The 20936-nt window shown below is 39.3% G+C and overlaps 2 protein-coding genes and 1 non-coding gene across 6 annotated transcripts in view; 1 reads left to right on the top strand and 2 right to left on the bottom strand.

Annotated features, from left to right (window-relative positions):
* ADGRA3 (adhesion G protein-coupled receptor A3) overlaps positions 1-20936 on the top strand; it is a 116533-nt gene that overhangs the window by 34880 nt on the left and 60717 nt on the right. For all 4 annotated transcript variants that reach the window (XM_032633239.1, XM_032633238.1, XM_032633240.1 and 1 more), the window contains exons 3-5: positions 9293-9364; positions 13432-13503; positions 20551-20622. In XM_032633239.1, the coding sequence (XP_032489130.1) occupies positions 9293-9364; positions 13432-13503; positions 20551-20622 (216 nt within the window). The remainder of the gene's footprint in view (positions 1-9292; positions 9365-13431; positions 13504-20550; positions 20623-20936) is intronic.
* Positions 7196-7321, bottom strand: LOC116754845. The gene has a single exon (XR_004350179.1). It is a non-coding gene; the product is annotated as a U6atac minor spliceosomal RNA (small nuclear RNA).
* Positions 15392-15770, bottom strand: LOC116754529 (60S ribosomal protein L35a-like). The gene is given in 3 exon segments (XM_032633241.1): positions 15392-15575; positions 15577-15600; positions 15602-15770. Coding segments are annotated over 3 exon segments (324 nt in total). The 5' UTR covers positions 15718-15770.

The following is a 20936-nucleotide window of genomic DNA, read 5'->3' as shown; positions in this document are numbered from 1 at the left end:
TGTCTTTGCACTGCTGTCCTCATCCTGCGACTGAACCCAAAGAATATCTCTTGTACCCTTCTGTGATTTTCATCCCTGTAAGATGCTTCTCGTGGACTCCAGTTTGCTTCTGGCTCTTACACAATCAATAGTGTGTCTAGGTGGCTTCTCTTCCAGGACTGCAGAGACTTTAGGACTTTGTGTCTGAAATAGAGCCCAAAACAATCTCTGTGAGTGTAATCATTGTACTGGTTTGCTAGGGCTGCCGTAACGAGTACCCCAGACTGGGTGGCTTAAATAACAAACATTTGTTTCCTCACAGTTCTGGGGGCTGGAAGTTCAAGATCAAGGCCCTGGCAGAGTTGGTATTTTCTAAGGGCCATGAGAGAAGGATCTGTTCCAAGCTTCTCTCCTTGGCTTATAGGTTGCCATCTGTTTTCCTCTGGTGTATTCATGAAGTCTTTCCTGTGTGTGTGTCTGTGTCCTAATCTCCCCTTTTTGTAAGGACACCAGTCATATTGGATTAAGGCCCACCTGTGTGACCTCATTTTAACTTAATTACCTCTTTAAAGACCCTGTCTCCAAATACAGTCACATTTTGAGATACTGGAGGTTATGACTTCAATATAAGACAGTTGGGGGGACACAGTTCAGCCTGTGACAATGATGTAGCATTTTGATAGATTAACAGATGTGTATTTTCCCTGCCTGTTTCCTAATCACTCTACCTCAGGAGAAGGGATGACAAAACAGAAAAAAGGACTCAGTTTTTGACCAGTGAGTTCCTGAAGTCCTACCCTAAATGTAAAAAAGAGGTTTGAAACAGATTTTAAAAAGAAAGAAAGAAAGAAAGAAAGAAAATTCCTCTTCACCTCAATACACCTTCCCTGGGCTAACTGGAGAGTTAGAGGGAGTATAGAAAGAGCTTACATGTCGGTGGGTCCCCAGGAAAGGGCTCTGTCTTTGCTCGCCTCCCCGTCCCTACCTGGGATGAGGGGAGAGAGGGAAAAAGATCACATGAAACCAATATAAGGTTCTGGATCCAAGGGCAAGGGGCATCTGAGGCTTCTTTCCTGGGGAAGCAAAATCCCAGTTTCGCAGGATCCAGCATGATGTAGAGCAGGAGAACTGGTCATGTGGCCATTGAGGCATATGGGCTAGGACCCTCTGTTAGAGTTTCCCAGGGGAGCAGCGGAATAGCCACTGGGATTTGTTAGCAGAGAGAGAGAGAGAGTTCTTTCTACAGCAGCCTGCTGTTTTGCCAGGAAGTGCTTTAGAAGTGTCTTGAGCTGCTTTGGGGGAATCCAACTTAAGACATAGCTAGCCAAATAAATGACTTCATGTTTGTATAATGACATCATTTTCAAAATTTTCAAAATCACCTGAAAACACTGTAGCGGACTTCATTCCTTCAACACTCGCCCTTCAGTGTCTCTCCCTAAGTCTTCCAAACGCAAAACCTGAGAGCTTTCTTTGCTCCATTGCTGGAATGAAAGCTGCCCCACTCTCCCACCCCTGCCTCAGCAACCCTCAGACAGTGACTGAAAGCAGATGGTGGGTAACCACCCCAAGAGGAACGACCCTGAGTGGGTTCTAGGCTGCCTTCCACAGGTGCCCAGAGGCCTGAGTATCAGTTGAGCACAGCAGAGATCACAACAATGCCCCCTTTATTGGTTCTCTTCTCTTTCTGGGCTCACTTCCCCACTTTCCTGTTAGTGTGTTCTGAGGTCCCTTCCCGAATAAAGCCACTTGCACTGACACGCTGCCTTGGGAGAATTCTGCCTGAGAGACATAGCCAGCCAAATGTTTGCAGCCTTCTTTGGCTAGTTAGAGACCCCAGAAAATGAGAACAAACAAATCAGACAACTTAAAAATATGGCAGAAAGGGATGTGTAAAAAGCAAGTGATAGGTCAAGACATTATTCAGACTAGGGCCCAAACTTTAAAGCTCTGGCCTTAAAATTACTGTAGCCAAGCCATGCAGAATAAGGGATGGGCTTAGTAGTGTGGGGTAGGGCACGTAGGGTAGAATAACAGGGCTGGCTGGGTTGAGCTAGCTAGCAGATAAGCCCCAGAGATCGAGTAAACCTGCAAGGCAAGCTCTCCTGGCAGTTCTTTTGGGATGAAGAATGGACTTCTTAAGAGGATTAATTTTCTCTTTTTTTTCTTTTTTTTTGGATGTATTAAGTGTTCCACAAAGTAAAACAGGTGCAGGTGGACACACTCCTACAGACTCCATCTAGAATGGATCCTTTTTCTTTAGGCTTACCACTTTGTTCTTCTAAATGTTTGGTTTTCGTTTGGGAGCTTGCTTGTTTTCCATCGTTCGTATTGGGTTGGCCAAAAAGTTCCTTCGGTTTTAAAGTAAAACTAAAAGACACATTTTTCATTTTCACCAAGAACTTTATTGAACAATGTATTCACTGTTTTGTTCCACTACTTTCTGCCATTTTTCAGGCAACTTCATACTTCCATCTTCCCAAAACTTTTTATCTTTTTGAGCAAAGAACTGTTCAAGGTCCCTTTTACAGTCTTCCAGGGAATTGGAATTTTTTCCATTGAGAGAATTTTGTAAAGACCAGAATAAATGGAAATCCAAAGATGCAATGTCTGGTGAATATGGTGGATGAATCAGAACTTCCCAGCCAAGCTGTAACAGTTTTTGCCTGGTCATCAAAGAAACATGCGGTCTTGTGTTATCCTCATGGAAGATTATGCGTTTTCTGTTGACTAATTCTGGACGCTTTTCGTCGAGCACTACTTTCAGTTGACCTAATTGGGAGCAGTACTTGTTGGAATTAATTGTTTGGTTTTCTGGAAGGAGCTCATCATAGAGGACTCCCTTCCAATCCCACCATATACACAACATCACCTTCTTTGGATGAAGACTGGCCTTTGGTGTGGTTGGTGGTGGTTCCTTTCGCTTGCCCCATGATCTCTTCCATTCCACATTATTGTACCATATCCACTTTTCATCGCCCGTCACCATTTGTTTTAAAAATGGAACGTTTTCATTACATTTAAGTAGAGAACCGCATGTGGAAATATGCTCAAGAAGGTCTTTTTCGCTTAACTTATGTGGAACCCAAACATCAAATCGATTAACATAACCAGGCTGGTGCAAATGATTTTCAACACGTGATTTGGATATTTTGAGTATGTCAGCTATCTCCTGCATGGTATAACGTTGATTGTTCTCAATTAATGTCTCGGTTTGATTGCTGTCAACGTCAACTGGTCTACCTGACCATGGAGCATCGTCCAGAGAGAAATCAACAGCACGACACTTTGCAAACCACTTTTGACATGTTTGATCAGTCACAGCACCATCTCCATACACTGCACAAATCTTTTTTTGTGTTTCAGTTGCGTTTTTACCTTTCTTGAAATAATAAAACAGTATGCCGAAAATGTTGCTTTTTCTCTTCCATCTTCAATATTAAAATGGCTACACAAAAATTCACCAATTTTGATAAGTTTTTTTTTTTTTTTTTTGCGGTACGCGGCCCTCTTGCTGTTGTGGCCTCTCCCGTTACAGAGCACAGGCTCCGGACGCGCAGGCTCAGCGGCCATGGCTCATGGGCCCAGCCGCGCCACGGCATGTGGGATCTTCCCGGACCGGGGCACGAACCCGCGTCCCCTGCATCGGCAGGGGGGACTCTCAACCACTGCACCACCAGGGAAGCCCAATAAGTGTTTTTTTTTAAACGCATGCTGATATGACAGCTGTCACAATACAATCTAACAAATTGTTTTGAATGAAGTTAAAGACAACTAAGCGCTACTGGAGCCATCTTACGGAAAAAACGGAACGAACCTTTTGGCCAACCCAATATTTGTTTTTGTCCCTTATAAGAAAGTAGCAGAGTGTGTGTGCTTTTTTTTTCTTTTTAAGTAGGAATATTTGGATTGAGTTTTTCTTTAATTTAGGGTTTGAGGTTTTTATTTTTAGGACATAATACCTAAATCTTTATGACATCTTAGAAACTAGGTTATGGTCTGCCTTTTTTAAGGATTAATTTGCATTCTTTTAAAAGTGCGTTCAGTGGATAACTGATGTAGATTTATTATATGATGATAAGTAAAAAGGTAACTGGCCTAATATCAATGCTTGGTACAAATATTGCCTCAACCATTATTAAGTCTTTCCTGAGTAGCTAATTTAAAATTGTTCAACAGATATTTATTTATTTATTTTTATTATTATTTTTCTTTTGTGGTATGCGGGCCTCTCACTGTCGTGGCCTCTCCCGTTGCGGAGCACAGGCTCAGCGGCCATGGCTCACGGGCCCAGCCGCTCCGCGGCATGTGGGATCTTCCTGGAGCGGGGCACAAACCGTGTCCCCTGCATCAGCAGGCGGACTCTCAACCACTGCGCCACCAGGGAATCCCCGTGAGAATTATTGTTTTATTGTTAAAGCCTTTTGAAGTAAAGGTTTCTGATACTTGCAGCTAAAAAGCATCTTATCTGATACACCTTGCATTCTTTCCTAAAGGACTTAGCTCTTTTAACAACAGTTAAGATATTCCTTTAATTTTGTTTAAGCAGTTCTTGTGCGCCTTTTCATTTATATTTTAATGATGCAACATATTCAGATTTAGCCGTAGATCCTAAAGTCAGACTCGTGTTCACTAGGGAAGCTGTGGGTTGGTGAAGAGTAGTGGGAGATGTTAAAGAATCTGACTATAAATATCTTTTGGCAATACCTGATTAATATGGCTATTATTAAATATTATATAATATGTCTAGGATTCTTTATTATTGAAGAAAAAGTTTATGTTTAAATCATATTATAGTCCTCTGTTATTCATGAGAGGTATTTTGTAGAAACACATGCAGTACATCACTGACCACAAATTTATGTACTGCTTTATCTAAATCACTTCCTGTTGTAGATACTGTTTAAAATCTGAAAAGGGAAACATATGTTTTGAAAAAATGGAACTGACATTATATATTTCTTTTTGCAGCACTTTTTTGCTTGTGTAATATAGGTCAAAAACATATTGATTGAATTTTCTCCTAAAATCATCTTATCTCTTTGAGGTATAGGATTGGGGTTGGTTGGGGAGGGGAGATGGGAACTAATAAGTTGGGCCTGATGATTAGTTGTAGTTCCTGGGACTTAAAAATATTTTTGTTCCCAACTTTTTAATTAAAATTTTCAACATACAGAAAAATGGAAAGAATAATCTCCTATAGTAATCTCCCATATCAAAAATTTACTTACCCAGTAATTAGCAACAACATGCCATTAGTTTTTCCCTTTATATGGGAATATGCCTACATGTACACGTTTTCTGAATTATTTGAAGGTCAATTGCATCATGACCCTCTACCTTTATTGAGAAATGTAAGTGGTTATGAATGAGATGCAGCAGTCTCTACATTGTCTATGAATATCCTAATAATTCTGTGGCTCTTACTTACTAAAAAGATTTTTATCATTAAGGTCAGGTAATGTAATTCTGTTTCTCAGCCATGGTTTACTTTTTCATCCACTTATCATCTGTCTAAGCTCATTCTGGCTGCTGTAATAAGATACCATAAACTGGGTGGCTTATCAACAACAAAAATTTATTTCTCACAGTTCTGGAGGCTGGGAAGTCCAAGGCACCAGCAGATTCGGTGTCTGGTGAGGGCCCACTTCCTAGTTGGCTGTCTTTTTGCTGCAGCCTCACTCACCTGGCGGAAGGGGATGCGGGAGCTCTCTGGGTCTCTTTTACAAAGGTGTTAACCTCATTCATGAAGTCTCTGCTCTCATGACCTGTTCACCTCCCAAAGGCTCCATCTTTGTGGAACATAAAATCTGAGTTTGGGTCAGTGAAATACTAACTTAGTAATGATAATCAGAGCATAGATTTTATACTATGTTTAATAGTCTTTCCTTTATTTAAAGAATTTCAAGGTACCCGACGGTTCAGTTTTATTTAGAAGAACCTGTCTCTGATTTGGAGGATCGGGAGTGCGATTGCAATTCTACGTCCAGCTGGGGAAGAATGATGCGTTAGGGTGGGAATGAGACATGGAAAAGGCAGGACAGGATTTGCTGGTGGGCATGACGTTTACGTGCACAGGATTCACTTGTGGTTGTGCTTCCAGAGGAGAATTCTTGAGAATTTCTGGTCAGCCTCTATCACCCTGTATGAAACAGCATGGATAGTGCTGGAAGCCACGGTTGATGGCACATCGAGAGTGCTGGGTTTACAGCAGTGACTTACCAGCACTGTGAGGGGCAGAGGGCCGTTTTCCTCAGGATGCTTTTGTGAAATTGCCAGGAAACCTGTCCAGAAACCAGCCCTAACTCTGTAGCTTGTCTGTATTAGTTAGATGTAGTTAGAATGAGCCATTAGAAAAAAATAGCAAGTTATGAAGCAGGCCATACAATGGTTAGTTTTCATTAGCTAGTGTCAGTAAAATTGAATGTGCCTCCCTCATTACTGGGAGGAAACATGTGGATCTGTGCTCACTGTAGTCAGCCTTCCTCAGTGTCCTTTTCTTAAGCACAAGTACACAAGTTGGATGCTTGAGAAAGCAAACTGAGGATTTTCTATTGAGAATTTAGGCTGCTTCTCACAGGCTAGAATGGCCATGATGGGGCAATAATTATAAAAGATCCTGAGACACATCACCTCAGTGTTGTGATAACAGGCGGCACCAGTGGTCCAGGAACTACTTTCAGAAAGGCCTTTTAATTCTCAACTTAAGTGAGGGACTAAAGAACCCGGGGAGGTACCTGCCACCTGGGTTTGCATTGCGCTTTGCTCTGCATTTCTTTTTTTTAACATCTTTATTGGGGTATAATTGCTTTACAATGGTGTGTTAGTTTCTGCTTTATAACAAAGTGAATCAGCTATACATGTACATATGTCCCCATAGCTCCTCCCTCTTGTGTCTCCCTCCCACCCTCCATATCGCACCCCTCTAGGTGGTCACAAAGCACCTAGCTGATCTCCCTGTGCTATGTGGCTGCTTCCCACTAGCTATCTGTTTTACATTTGGTAGTGTATATATGTCCATGCCACTCTCTCACTTTGTCCCAGCTTACCCTTCCCCCTCCCCGTGTCCTCAAGTCCATTCTCTACATCTGTGTCTTTATTCCTGTCTTGCCCCTAGGTTCTTCAGAACCTTTTTTTTTTTTTTTTAAGATTCCGTATATATGTGTTAGCATACGGTATTTGTTCTTCTCTTTCTGACTTACTTCACTCTGTATGACAAAAACAGTGGTTAGATGCCACGAAATAGGTGGCAATGCCATAACCGTATGCATGTTGTCAGGCCCGAAGGCCTCTTCCATCCTTGTCAAGGGGAGTGCTAACCTTCTTTCTTTTCACACAACACTGCTCTGCATTTCTGTATTGTTTCACCAACTCCATGTGTATCCCTAAGCTGAATAATTATGAAGACAATGATGGATAATTACGAGGATTGGCGTCAGAAGCTCACACACGGAGGAGGCAGTGTTGCCATTGTTCCGGAAAGACTCCCAGAAGAAGAGAAATTGGAGTTTCTGTTCACAGTCTGACCTGAGGCATTCTAAGAGATGACCAGAGGCCACTCAAGCCTCCATTGGGCAAGGTTATGAGTGAGTCCTGATGAATGGGCCTACCTTGGGTGTCTAGCAGAGTTGAACTGTGGGCCAGCCACTGGCAGGCATGTGGGAAGTGGGCTACTGTTCTGCTTCTCAGCACTCCTGTGGCTGATGGTCAGCTCTCTACAGAGGTTAGCTGGACACTTGTGTGGGGCAACTGGGGAGTCTCAGCAGAGCCCAGGCACCCAGAGGACAGCAGTGCCTTAGCAGGTGGTCCACATCCACCCTGGAGGAGGGATCTGGCTGTGACGCTCACTGGTGCCCCCAGTGGTAGTGTGCTGGCATGGAAGAGCCGAGCACTGGAGAAGAACGGGGATACAAAAGACACCCCACCCCGTCCGAGGCTCTGCTGTCCGTGGTTTCATTTACCTATGGTTAACCACAGTCAGAGAATATTAAACAGAAAATTCCAGAAATAAACAATGCCTACGTTTTAAATTACACACTCTTCCGAGTAGCGTGATGAAATCTTGTGCCATCTCACCCAGGATGTGAATCAACCCTTTGTCCAGCATATCCTGCCCATGAGTCACTTAGTAGCTGTCCCGGGTATCAGATCCACTGTTGAGGTTTCACAGTGCTTGTGTTCAAGTCACCCTTGGTTTACTTAATAGCGTCCCCAAAGCATGAGAATACTGATGCTGGCAGTTTGGATGTGCTAAAGAGAAGCTGTAAGGTGCTTCCTTTAAGTGAAGCACCTTAGGTGGAAGGTGAAAGTTCTTGACTTTAATAAGGAGAGGAAAAAAATTGTATGCTGAGGTTGATTAGATTCATGGTAAGAATGAATCTTCTCTCTGTGAAATTTTGAAAAAGGAAGAAAATTTGTACTAGTTTTGTTGTCATACCTCACTTGGCAAAAGTTATGGCCACAGTGTGTGTTAAACCCTTAGTTAAGATGGAAAAGACAATACATTTATATAATAAGATACATTGAGAGAGAGACCAATTTTATATAACTTTTATTACAATATATTGTTATAATTGTTCTATTTAATTGTTGATCTCTTACTGTGCCTAATTTATAAATTAAACTTTACCATAGGTATGTATAGGGAAAAAAACATAGTATATATAGGGTTTGGTACTATTTTCAGTTTGAGGCATCCACTAGGGGTCTTGGAATGTATCCCCCATGGATAAGCAGGGGACTACTGTCAGGTTGTGACTGCTGTCAGATGCCATGGTATAGGGAGCTGGTGGATCATTGCTTTGAGCTGTATTTTGTGAATTAACATATTGTTTATATAAAGAGAACCTAGCCATAGAAGCCTGGGGAGGAAAAAATATGAATAAGTAAATGACATGAATTTTAGAGTGTATATTTTTGAAAATGGTTTAAGAAATTTAATTATGCTTGTGACAAATATAGTCTGATTTATTTTGATAACTGAAGTGTAGCATACTAAGGAAGAGATTGTAGAAATAATGTGTAAGATTGTAGTTTAGTCATAACTTTGAATTGGAATAATATTAAGACACATATCTTTTGGACATATACCTTTATTCTTATATTGACCAAAACAAACGGCTTCAGAGCCAGATTTCTTGATTTTGAATTCTGGCTCTGCTGCTGGGATGACTTTGGCTTAACCTTTTCGGCTTCAGTTTCCTCCCGTTATTATGATTGTTATTGTTGTTTTCCGTAGAGCAGATAGGTGCAGTGTGCCTAAACATTTCTTACCGTGTCAAGATATAAATAACTTTTATTTTATTTCTAACAGGGACCTCCGAAACAATCTTATTAGTAGTATAGATCCAGGTGCCTTTTGGGGACTGTCATCGCTAAAACGATTGTAAGTGTTTGAATTGCTGACTTTATGAGTTTGAACCGTTATAAGTAGCTGTTAACCTACTTTAAACTTTAACACAATAAAAAAGTGGCTTTTTAATAATTTTTAGAAGTTCATCTAGCCAGGTCCTAGATAGAGAAACAGAGTGTTTAATGTAAGTAGCTTAGAAGGCAGTTTATTTTTTACAGTAATATGATTTGTTTGGTGATAGATGGTTGCATCCCTCTTACGGTAGTGAAATCATGATGGTTGGCTTTGCCAGCTGCCATAATCTGTAGATGATTTTCAGGTTATGAATACGTTTAAACAGTCTCTTGTAAATGCCCTAAAAATTGAGGCCCCTTTCTATTAATGATTTAAAATCTTGCCATTTTTCCATATATTTTCTCTATGTATTATCATTTCAAAACCTAAAGACCAGTCTTTATTATTTCTGAAGCTAAACACCCCTGCTCCCCTTACTGTGCTCATGTCACGGTTGCTGTGTGAACATGCTCATATTTGAGAGGTCACCCTGTGCTCAAGCCATGTGGACTGTCCCACCACCCTTTATTCCGTCTAAATGCATTTATTAAGTGCGGGCTGCTTACTTACGCTCTGACTTCTCTGGAAGAGCTCACAGACTCTTGGGGGCAAATAGATAATGCAAATACATCCTAAATAATAATGATAGTAATCTGCCAGGGAAAGGAGGGGGACCACCTTAGAGGGGAATGACCTGCCTTGAGAGCGGCCAGCTGTTAGATTTGACCTTGCCCCTGAGGGGTGAAGACATATTGAAGAATAACAGAACGAGCATCCTAAGCAGAGCGGACATAGGTGTGAAAGAACGTGTCCTTTGGCCAGAGCTTCAAGTAGAAAGGGGGAGAAAACGTTGGGAGATAAGCTGACCAGGGGGGAACTAGGCTTTTGATGCTCTCCTGCCACGTTGAAGAATTTCGAATCTATTTGTTAGACAGTAGGGACTGGCAGAACTTTTTCATTGTGGAGTTGATGTCATGAGATTTGTGGCGTCAGAGTTGCAGTGGATCAAGCTGGGTTTAGAGTTCAGTAAAAGTAATGTATCAACCAGGTATAGCAATGTAATCGAAGTGGGAAGACAGAGATCAGCATCAATTCAGTTACAAAAAAATTCATTGATTCTATCCTGTGTGCCCAGTAGTGAGCCAGGCTCTAGAGATACAAAGGGAACTCAGGAACTGCTTGGAAGGTTTGCAGTTCAGTGGAATCGTTATATACCAACCAAGAACCTGAATATGGAATTGGAATATACTTCCGGAGAGATGGAGCAGTAGCTGGAGTTCAGCTGCTAAGAGTCTTTGAAGCTGTTAGGACTCAGCCATACTGACACAGGCAGGGGCATGGAACACGGCCATCGGTAGGCTACGTGCATCTCCAGAAACAGGCATTCGGGAGTGGAGGGGTAGCAGCTAACTGAGCTTGATGTATAACAATGAGTCATTTTCTTGTTTCTTACTGGGGCAAACTGACATCATGTTTGGATGGAATGTGAGTCCTCATGTGGGGAACAGGAGTGTAGGTGCTAGACGTACCCTATCAAACTCTGGGGCTGAGGCTAAACCACCTTTGTTTCCACAGTCCCTCCTAGTGATTTTGATGCTGAAGTTAGAGAACTTCTAGAATATTTTCCTTCCAACTTGTTTTTCCAAAAGGAGGGAGGAGTGTGGCATCATATGGCCAGACAAGTCCACTCATTCTCTCCTGTGATCCACACCACTGTGTTCTGTTTTCTGATAATAGGGAGATTAATACTGATAATATCTCCATGTCAAGGTAGAGATTGAATGAAACTTGACTGTTAATAAAAAGCAGGTTCATCAGGATGTTTCAAGGATACTATAGAATATCTTAGGTTCTCCATCCAGTTCTTTATCCTTCAGTAAATAATTTTTCAAGTACTACTATCCAAAATAAATATAATTCTTGTTCAGTAGCACTTAATTACTATTATTGTCCCAGATGTTGCCTTAGCATTTTTTCATTGCATTACACATTAAGTAGTCTCTTGTGTTCTTGCCTAGGGAGGTAATTGTCATTTATAATGTTCTTCCCACTAGAAAATTCATTCTTAATTCCAAACAGCTAACTTGTAATTGAACTTATGGTATCAGCTTGTAAGCTGAGAGAGTCCTATACGTAAACTCAATGAGATATAAAGATATTCTGCTAGTTGCTTCTAGATTATAGGCAGTTTTTCTTATGAGGCCTTCAATCATTCATTCATTTCAATTGTGCATCTCACTCGGCAGCCACATGTAAAGTATTTTTGTAAGTGTCCCATGCCTTTGCCTTTATTTTATAGATAATTTGGATCAGGAAGATTAAGTGGCTTTCTGAAGGATAAACTACCAGAAGTAGGTAAAACCTAGACCCGTTCAGTTTCTCCTTTGCTTTATCAACAAATGCAAGCTGATTCTCAATTCAAATGAAAACCCATTACCAATACATAAATTCCATTTTAAATAGGTATAGCTGTAATGAAATTGTTTCCCAAAGAATCAGTGGTAGTTACACCATTTAAAGCTCAGAATTGAGACAGGATAATGAATAGAGCACAGAAATGCTAGTTTAAGCAACACTTCGCAAGATGATGCCTAATTTTCTTAAACAGTAAAGCCCAGAAATAGAGGAAAATCAGCTGGAATTTTAAAAAAGTCCCACACGATTAAAAATACTTAGCGTTAATATTCTGAGGAGCTGGAGCACAGCAAATGCAGATAAAGACTTTCATTGCTTAAGATTTTTTTTTTTTAATCAAAAGTTTCCATAAGAAAGGGAAGGCAGTGCTATGAAATTTTTGGAAACCAGGATTACCTAAACTAGCTTTTGAAATAGCTAGAGGAAAAAGTTAATGAGTAGGTACCGGATTCAAATGCAAAGTCTTTGTAATTTCTCTCGGACTAATACATTTTTTTCCCCATTACTAGGTATACAATTTAGAATCAGTTTTAATTTAGAAATGGGTGGTACAAGTCTCTAAAGAGTAACTCAGAGTGAAATTCAAAGAATATATGCTTTTCTATTACAGAGAATAATATGGGCATTGAAGAAAATATGATAAAAACATTTTTAAAATTTGGTTTAGAAAGTTTGTTTTAGTTCTTTTATTGAAATTCAGAATGATCAATAATTTCAAATCTAACAACCGAGAAAAGTTAAGATTAATTGTTTTAGGGCTTTCATACTAAATCCACTGATGGAAAATGTTGCAAGCCATGCTGTCTCATTTGAAGAAATTGTCAGTTACCTCCCAATTAAAATGTAATCTGATTGAAATGTAAAATTGTATTCACTGTGCTTGGTGTGAAGAAAAATAGTGTAGAAAGATAGAACAAAATACTTACTAAAATTATCACACAGTTAAAAGGAAAAAAGTTTCATGGCTTGAGGAGAAGAAAAAAATGGATAGAAAATAACATTTGATAGGAACTGTAAGAAGTTAGGAGTGACTGGAAAAAATGGGCCGTTAGTTACCTAGATATAGTTATAAAGTAATTTGACTTGGAGCATAAATGACAGATCTGTAAAATAAAAGCTAACTCAGTTGTTTTTTTTTCATTACAGTCAAAACTTCTGAGTATTTAAGGAATGAAATTAGAAAGCATTAAGTTTCAGATGTTCTTGAGGAAGTTAAAGTTTCGGCATTTTGGTAATTTGCCCTTTTACCCATTGTCCGTTGGATGTTGCCTGAGATCAGGCTCTGTTCCCTAACTTAACCTAGCATGATTAGCTGTGTAGATCATCACAGACAGTAAGATGGAGTCTCATTTTTACTACTTCGGTTTTATCTTGAGTCATTTGACAGGAGTAAATGCTTGAAATATCAAGGGCACTGTAATTAAACAGTGTTTAGCCTTTATGTGCCAGAAGTAAGTGAAAGCAAGGATTATTTCTTCTCTCAGTGCTGCACCTGAGATAGGTGAATATTTCAGAGATGCTTAAAAGATAGGACTTGTGTGATACCTGGGTGCCATTCTTGAATATTGAATGTATGAAACCTTCATTAACCAAGAGAACTAATTGAAGACACTTTTTCCCTTTCTCTCTAGGGATCTGACAAACAATCGAATAGGGTGTCTGAATGCAGACATATTCCGAGGACTCACCAATCTGGTTAGGCTGTAAGTACCTCTTTCTTTCGTATTATAATATAAGGAAGCATTTGAACCAGTACCCAAATTTTTATGACCACCTATATGTTTAATATTAAAATAACAACTGTAGAGGTTACAGAAGTGGTAGGATATAAGGAGCTGGAAATTTAATCATGGAGATACAATGTCATCAGAACATAACAATGCATTATATCCTCCATCCCAAACACACACACACACACACCACACACCACGCACACATGCACACATGCACACACACACACACACACACACACACACGATGTATACCCCAGGGAACATGTCTACATTGAGAGACGTGATCAAAGCTTTGCCACTTTGGGAAAATTTCTTGGAAGAGATGAAACTTGAGCTGATGGTCCAGATCGTTAGAAAGGAAAAGAAGTCAAGCAAATGATAAAAGGAGGTAGAAATAAGAGTGAGGCCAGTCTGTCAAGGTGAAGGCCATTGGACTTATGAGTAAAATGACCATCTGAATCACACCTCTGACCTTGTGATTATAGGTGAGTTGTTTAGCTTTTCTCTTTTTCAAATGAAAAAGTAGATTAATAAAGTAAGTAAGTAAAGTAAGTTTACTTAATTAATAAATAAAGATTAATAATACCTCAAAGTTATTATAAGAATTAATTAGCATTTGAATTATCTATACCTATATCTTATAATTTGTATCTAATATAAGTGCAGAACTTTGTATATGCCATCAAATATATTTTAATTTTATTTTTAAAATGGACTCTGAGAGTAACTAGAATTAAGTTCAGTTATCTATAATAGAGCTTTATACAAGACCATATGAAAAGCAGACTGAAGCTTAGAACTCATTCAACCCTAGGAAGCCACTGAAAGACATTGATGTGGGAAAATGGCATAAAATCATGATTTAGAGAAGAGCAATCTAGAAATAGGGTGCAGGGTGAAATGCAGGATTTAGGGGTAGAAGTTCTAGTATTGAGATCACCTATGCCTGGTTCTTTCTCTTTGTAGCTTTTTAGAATGTTTCTTCTGTTTCGTTCAAGTTAACTTTGAAAAAGCTATAGCGGTTTAAGTAGTGAGATCATTTCATCTGTACAGTAAGGGAGGGGTCTCCAAATCGCCTGCCAGAACAGAATAAAGTTACTCCTGCTTCTTAGTCACCAAATTTGTATTTTTCAGTGTGCCCTTTAATTCTGGAGGAAAGATAGTTGGCCAAGTTTATGTTTTTAAACAAAAGATTGATTTGGTGTACAGCTTTACTCATAGAGAGAAATTAATTAAATCAATTACGGTTTCCCTTTTTGTAACTGGATTACAAACAATTTCATTTCAGTGCTTTCATTATCTCGAGAGTTTTGTATTTTGGGTTTTAAGGAATGTATAAGAATTGGCAAATTGAGGCGTTTATGGAGAAAATTTGTTATACTTTTGGGTAGCTATGAATCCAATAATGAAAAAGGGAGTCTGAAGTTTTTTGACCGTTTTCTTGACTTTAGTTTCAGATGGATATGTAGCTTTGGTCTAGGGATTTTTGACCCATCAGCAAATGTTCTTTAGGCAAAAGAGCTGTGTGGGACAGTGCTTACATTAAGGCAAGTTACTATATGCTTACTATTATTATTATTATTTGCCTCCTGCCTTAAAAGCCAACATTTTTGGAAGTTTTAGAGCTTGGATTGTCTCTTACATTTTTACCAATTCTCTGATACTTGTGAGAATTTACAGGTCATGGAACACAGTGGACATATATCCAGGTTAATCATTAAAACAGAAATAGCACTATCACGTTTCCTACTTTGAGATTGATTGAGATCATTCTGTAGCCTATGTAATAATAGATGATGGTGGCTCTTTTTTTTAAGAAAACAAGTCCACAGTTTTATATATGTACTTTTCATTAAGTTTAAATCCATGAAGGGCATAGTGTCACACGGATTCTCTGTCCAATGGCCTTAGCAAGGAGGTTGCTTTGGAATTTAGAATGAACCATGATGCCACTGTTTCCATAAGCATAAGTTATCTTTTCCCAGATTACTCTGGTTTTGTTAGGTTTTCCACCAGGAGTTACTGTGTTGTTCTTTGTTTTGCGCACATCTCCTGCCTAGATAGAATTGTTTCATCTTGAGCATATACACCTTCAGTTTTCAGGAGAGCCGTTTGCTCCCTCTGGTTCCGTAGATCCTGCTTATAGCCAGGAAAAATGGCCTTGGACCACAGCCTTCCAGACATATTTGTCCTGTTAGAAGTCCTGTTCTCAGCAGGCCTCCACAGGGTCCAAGAAGGCTGAAATAGAAAGGGTGATGGTGGCTCTTTTATTTTATTTTTTTTATTTATTTTTTTTTTTGCGTTACACGGGCCTCTCACTGTTGTGGCCTCTCCCGCTGCGGAGCACAGGCTCCGGACGCGCAGGCTCAGCGGCCATGGCTCACAGGCCCAGCCGCTCCGCGGCATGTGGGATCTTCCCAGACCGGGGCACGAACCCGTGTCCCCTGCATCGGCAGGCGGACTCTCAACCACTGTGCCACCAGGGAAGCCCATGGTGGTGGCTCTTTTAAATGCAACAATATGGCATATATAGAACTATACCTGACATATCCTTTAAATACTGTTCTAAGAAAAATTGGCTATTGAGGTAGCTTCTTAATATTGAAGAATGCATTGCAGTGATAATTTGGGTTGACATAGTTCTAGAGCTGTGGATCAGGAAACTTTGAATGGGTGTTCTGTGTGGGCTGCTCTCTAAGCCAGGCTGTATGCCGGTTGTGAAGGCTGATAACAATTTGTATTTCAGACATGGAGAATAGCATTTTCTCAGTCTAACAGGTGGAAAAGAGAATCTGATTAGTTAAGGGACATGTAGTACATTTTTTTTAACATCTTTATTGGAGTATAATTGCTTTACAATGGTGTGTTAGTTTCTGCTTTATAACAAAGTAAATCAGTTATACCTACACATATATCCCCATATCTCTTCCCTCTTGCATGTCCCTCCCTCCCACCCTCCCTATCTCACCCCTCTAGGTGGTCACAAAGCACCGAGCTGATCTCCCTGTGCTATGCGGCTGCTTCCCACTAGCTATCTGTTTTACATTTGGTAGTGTATATATGTCAATGCCACTCTCTTACTTTGTCCCAACTTACCCTTCCCCCCCCATGTCCTCAAGTCCATTCTCTATGTCTGTGTCTCTATTCCCGTCTTGCCCCTAGGTTCTTCATGACCTCTTTTTTTTTTTTTTTTAGATTCCATATATATGTGTTAGCATACAGTATTTGTTTTTCTCTTTCTCACTTACTTCACTCTGTATGACAGACTCTAGGTCCATCCACCTCATGTAGTACATTTTTTAGGTTAGGAATCAGAGAAGCTCCCTAATTATTATTTCCCACCCCAAAGATTAAGTGTACAAAAGAAATCAGTCTAGAGTAGATCACTGTTCTAGCTGTTTCCTCAGCTCCCTCTTCAGCTGAACTTTCTGGGTTACCCTGAAACTTGGGATCTTGGACTGACTTGGCCTTTTAGCCAAAGGAGCTGGAAACCTTGGCAGACACCCTGTTGCATTCTCACCCATACTTCTTATCATATCGAAACATCTTGGCTTTGGCGATTCAGTGTAAAAATTCAAAAATGGCTTTTTAAAAAAAATACGTCAGAGGATTCAGTGGACTGGGGTGTGGTGGATAAAATTGATTAATTCTATGTATTGATCTCTGCCTTTATTGATGGAGAAATTCTGGGAGGTGAAACCATCCTCCCAGAGATTCCCATTGTAACCCTAGGAGTAACTGACAGACAAAGATGGGACCCAATAATGGACTTCAGTGAAGTGTCTGTCCTTCACTTAGGAAGTTAATTTACAGAAAAATTGTCAGGAGATCAAAAAAAGCAAAGATTTCCTTTTTTTTCTTTATGAATTTTGATCAGTTTAAAACCTATTTTCCCCTAAGAAAATTATACCTTTAATATTTTTCTATCAGAAATAATAGGTGAGTGATATTTATAAGAACTTCCTTTTTACAATTAAAAATTATTGGTGCTGTTAAGTAATAAACCATATAGAGAGATATGAAGCAAAAGTTAAATCTCCCCTTCATCACTTCAGACACACCCTTCTGAGATAGCATGTACTAACTGGTGTATATATTCTCAGATTTTTCTATCGTTCCCCCCCCCATACATGTGAAATGTATAGGCTTTCACATAGGGCTTTAAAAATGTGCTCTACTCAACATTTTACTTAAAAAATTTTTTACTGATGTATTCTTAATATCTTTTCAGGAGAATACATATTGATTTAGTTCATGTGAATAGCTATAGAACATATTGATTTAGTTCATGTGAATAGCTATAGAACATTCCAAGTATAGAACAGATCATAATTTAGTCAATTATTCCTCTGTTCATGTAGATACTATCTTAGGAATACTAAGATTCCTTTCTTCCTCCTTTAACAAATCTGCCCTGGTAAACATTCCTGTATATACACAGATGCTGCATCATACACACTTAACTTACAGGAATACAAATATATCTGTGTAGCAAAAAGTAAGTAAAGAAAGATTGACAGAGTAAGAAACAACATGAGTGGGAGTAGGTGGATAATTCACCTACCACCCCATTCAGTAAACTACATTAGGACACAAGAGCGGTGTCTTCGCTGTGAACGTTGTCATTCTCAGTTTCCTTATGCTTCTTTTGGTGTAAGCACCTCAGAGTTGGAATGGGATTTTAATGTTTTAAAGTATGTGTAGGTTTTTATGGCCACCAGCCGAAGCCAATTACTTCATAGGTGTCCAGCCAAACAAATAGCAGTCTGTTCCAACACTGGAGGAAAAATTGGTTTGTGTTGGTACTTACTGAGAGGATGGCATGTCTGTCTCCAATGTGATTGCCTCCTCTGTGATTTCCAAGGAAAAAAAAATTTATAATACCTAATAATTAGAATAAAGTTACATAGTAATTAGAATCTAATGGTCCCTGTAAGCTGCAGTTATTTTGTTTATACTTAAATCCTATATTTGTAGAATGTATTTTTATTTCCAACTTACTACTATGGACTCTTTCAAAACATCGAAAAAAATATTACAGGTAATTGTATAAGGAACCTCCATGGACCCATCAATCAGTTTCAACACTTAGTAACTCATAGCCAGTCTTGTTTTAGTTACACCTCACATCTCTTGTCTTCCTGCGTATATTTTAAAGTAAATCCCAGAAGTCATATAATTTCACATAGGGTACCTTCATAAAAGTATAGTTGTTCATTTTAATTGCATCTAGGTTACTTTCTTAAAATGTTACAGTGATCTACACTCCATCAGCTGTACCCTTTTCGAAAACCACATTCAGTGTTCACTCTGATAGGCCAAAAAAGAAAAGGGCATCGCTTTCATGGTTCTTTTGATTTGCAAGTATTCTTTTTGTTTTTTAAGTTCCTAGGCAATTCTTTTATGAAGATCAAAATGATTTTATCCAGCCTTTTTTCTATCAAAAAAATCCTAAGGCAATAAAAATGAATCCAGTGATGTTCTTACTGAAATCCATTATATCAGTATATTAATTTGTGAGGGATTGGTGTTTGTATAATATTAAGTCTTCCCATCCAGGAATACATTGCTGCAGGTGTCATGGTAACAGCTGACCTCTCCCCCATCAATTCTCTTTCCTCTCCTTACTGGAGAATCCATCTACCCAATTGTCACTTTCTTCCACACTTGAAGGATGAAACTCAGACTCTGGAGGAGAGGCAGGCCTCCTTGCAGGTCTCAGGACTTCTTCCTTGAGAACTCTAGGTCCAAATATTATCATTCTTTTTTTTTTTTAATTCTTTTTTAAAATTTATTTTTGGCTGCATTGGGTCTTCGTTGTCGCATGTGGGCTTTTTCTAGTTGCAGCGAGCAGGGGCTACTCGGCGAGCAGGGGCTACTCTTCGTTGTGGTGCGCAGGCTTCTCATTGCAGTGGCTTCTCTTTTACGGAGCCCGGGCTCTAGGTGTGCTGTGGCACGAGGGCTCAGTAGTTGTGGCTCACGGGCTCTAGAGCACAGGCTCAGTAGTTGTGGTGCCCGGGTGTAGTTGCTCTGTGGCATGTGGGATATTCCTGGACCAGGGCTCGAACCCGTGTCCCCTGCACTGGCAGGTGGATTCTTAACCACTGTGCCAGAAGGGAAGTCCCAAAATTTTATCATTCTTGTTACTACAATAGGCACAGAAAAGATCTTGTGATGGTTGGACCATGCTGCCATTTTCCCAGAGTCCTTATTAGCGCCTCCTAAAGGTGGGGTCTGAACAGTCAGCCACCACAATTGAGCACCTACTATATACCCCAGTTTGTTACTAGCTGACAGAGGTACCCCAGTAAATAAGACACACAAGTCCTTCCTCTCCTGGAGCTTATAGTCAAGCATGGAAGAAATCACAAAAAATGATTTGGTCAAAGCATGATGGGTGTAACAAACTACTCATATTGCAGCATAAGTTGTTCTGCAATTCATACAAAACTCTGCAAGTGTTTAGGTATTAAAGCCATGATACAGGGGGAAACGAGAGAGGTTAAGTAATTTGCCCAAAGCCAACACGGAATTCTATCCCAAGTCTTTCGTCTTAAACCCTGGACTCATTTCACTCTGCCAACGTATTTTACTGGGTTACTGTCAGCTGTTGCTGGCCCTTCAGACCCTCCTTTTCCATGTTTTTTTAAATTTTTGCTTTCTTATGTGATACTGAGTGAACACATGAAGAATAATTCTTGTTTCAATGAGAGTATGACTGAAGATCTAGTTCAGGACGTCAGCTTTGAGGTTCACATGATATTTGACAGAAAAATCCTTATCCAGCAGTAATTTTAAATAATTTTGTTTACTGCCTTATATAAGGGTAAGAACAATTTTCTTCTTCAACTTTGGAGAAAATATTTACTAGATGTTTCTCTTCATAAGATTTAAAACAACTTTCATAAATTCTTTATAACAGTAGTTAATGATAGGACATTTTAGGAAATATAAAATAGATAAAATGGTATATAATTGTTAGCATTTCTTAAAGTGTAATTATTTCCTTTTTTCCAGGAACCTTTCAGGGAATTTGTTTTCATCATTATCTCAAGGAACTTTTGATTATCTTGGCTCTTTACGATCTTTGTAAGTAAGAATTTTTCTCCTGTTTTAGTAAATATATTTTAGTGTTTTAAAATTAAAAAGTTATTATATGGCTTAAGAGACTTCATAGGAAAAGCTTGTGATTTTGCAATAATTAGAATCTCACTTGAGAACTTGCATTCACATTGAAAAACATACCATAAACCTTAATAATGTGTTTCAGGCTGGGACAAACCATTTTCTCCTTAGAATACTACTCTATCTCTCTAATTTGTACTTAAAGTAAATAAATTGGTAATTTTTTCTCTTTGTATTTCCAAATCAGAAAATATTTTGTTCAGCTAATTAAATTCCCA

Source organism: Phocoena sinus, chromosome 5 (assembly GCF_008692025.1).
Source record: "Phocoena sinus isolate mPhoSin1 chromosome 5, mPhoSin1.pri, whole genome shotgun sequence".
In the NCBI taxonomy this organism is placed as follows: Eukaryota; Metazoa; Chordata; class Mammalia; order Artiodactyla; family Phocoenidae; genus Phocoena; species Phocoena sinus.
Note: the sequence above shows the minus strand (reverse complement) of the source record. Positions and strands in the feature narration are given on the sequence as shown.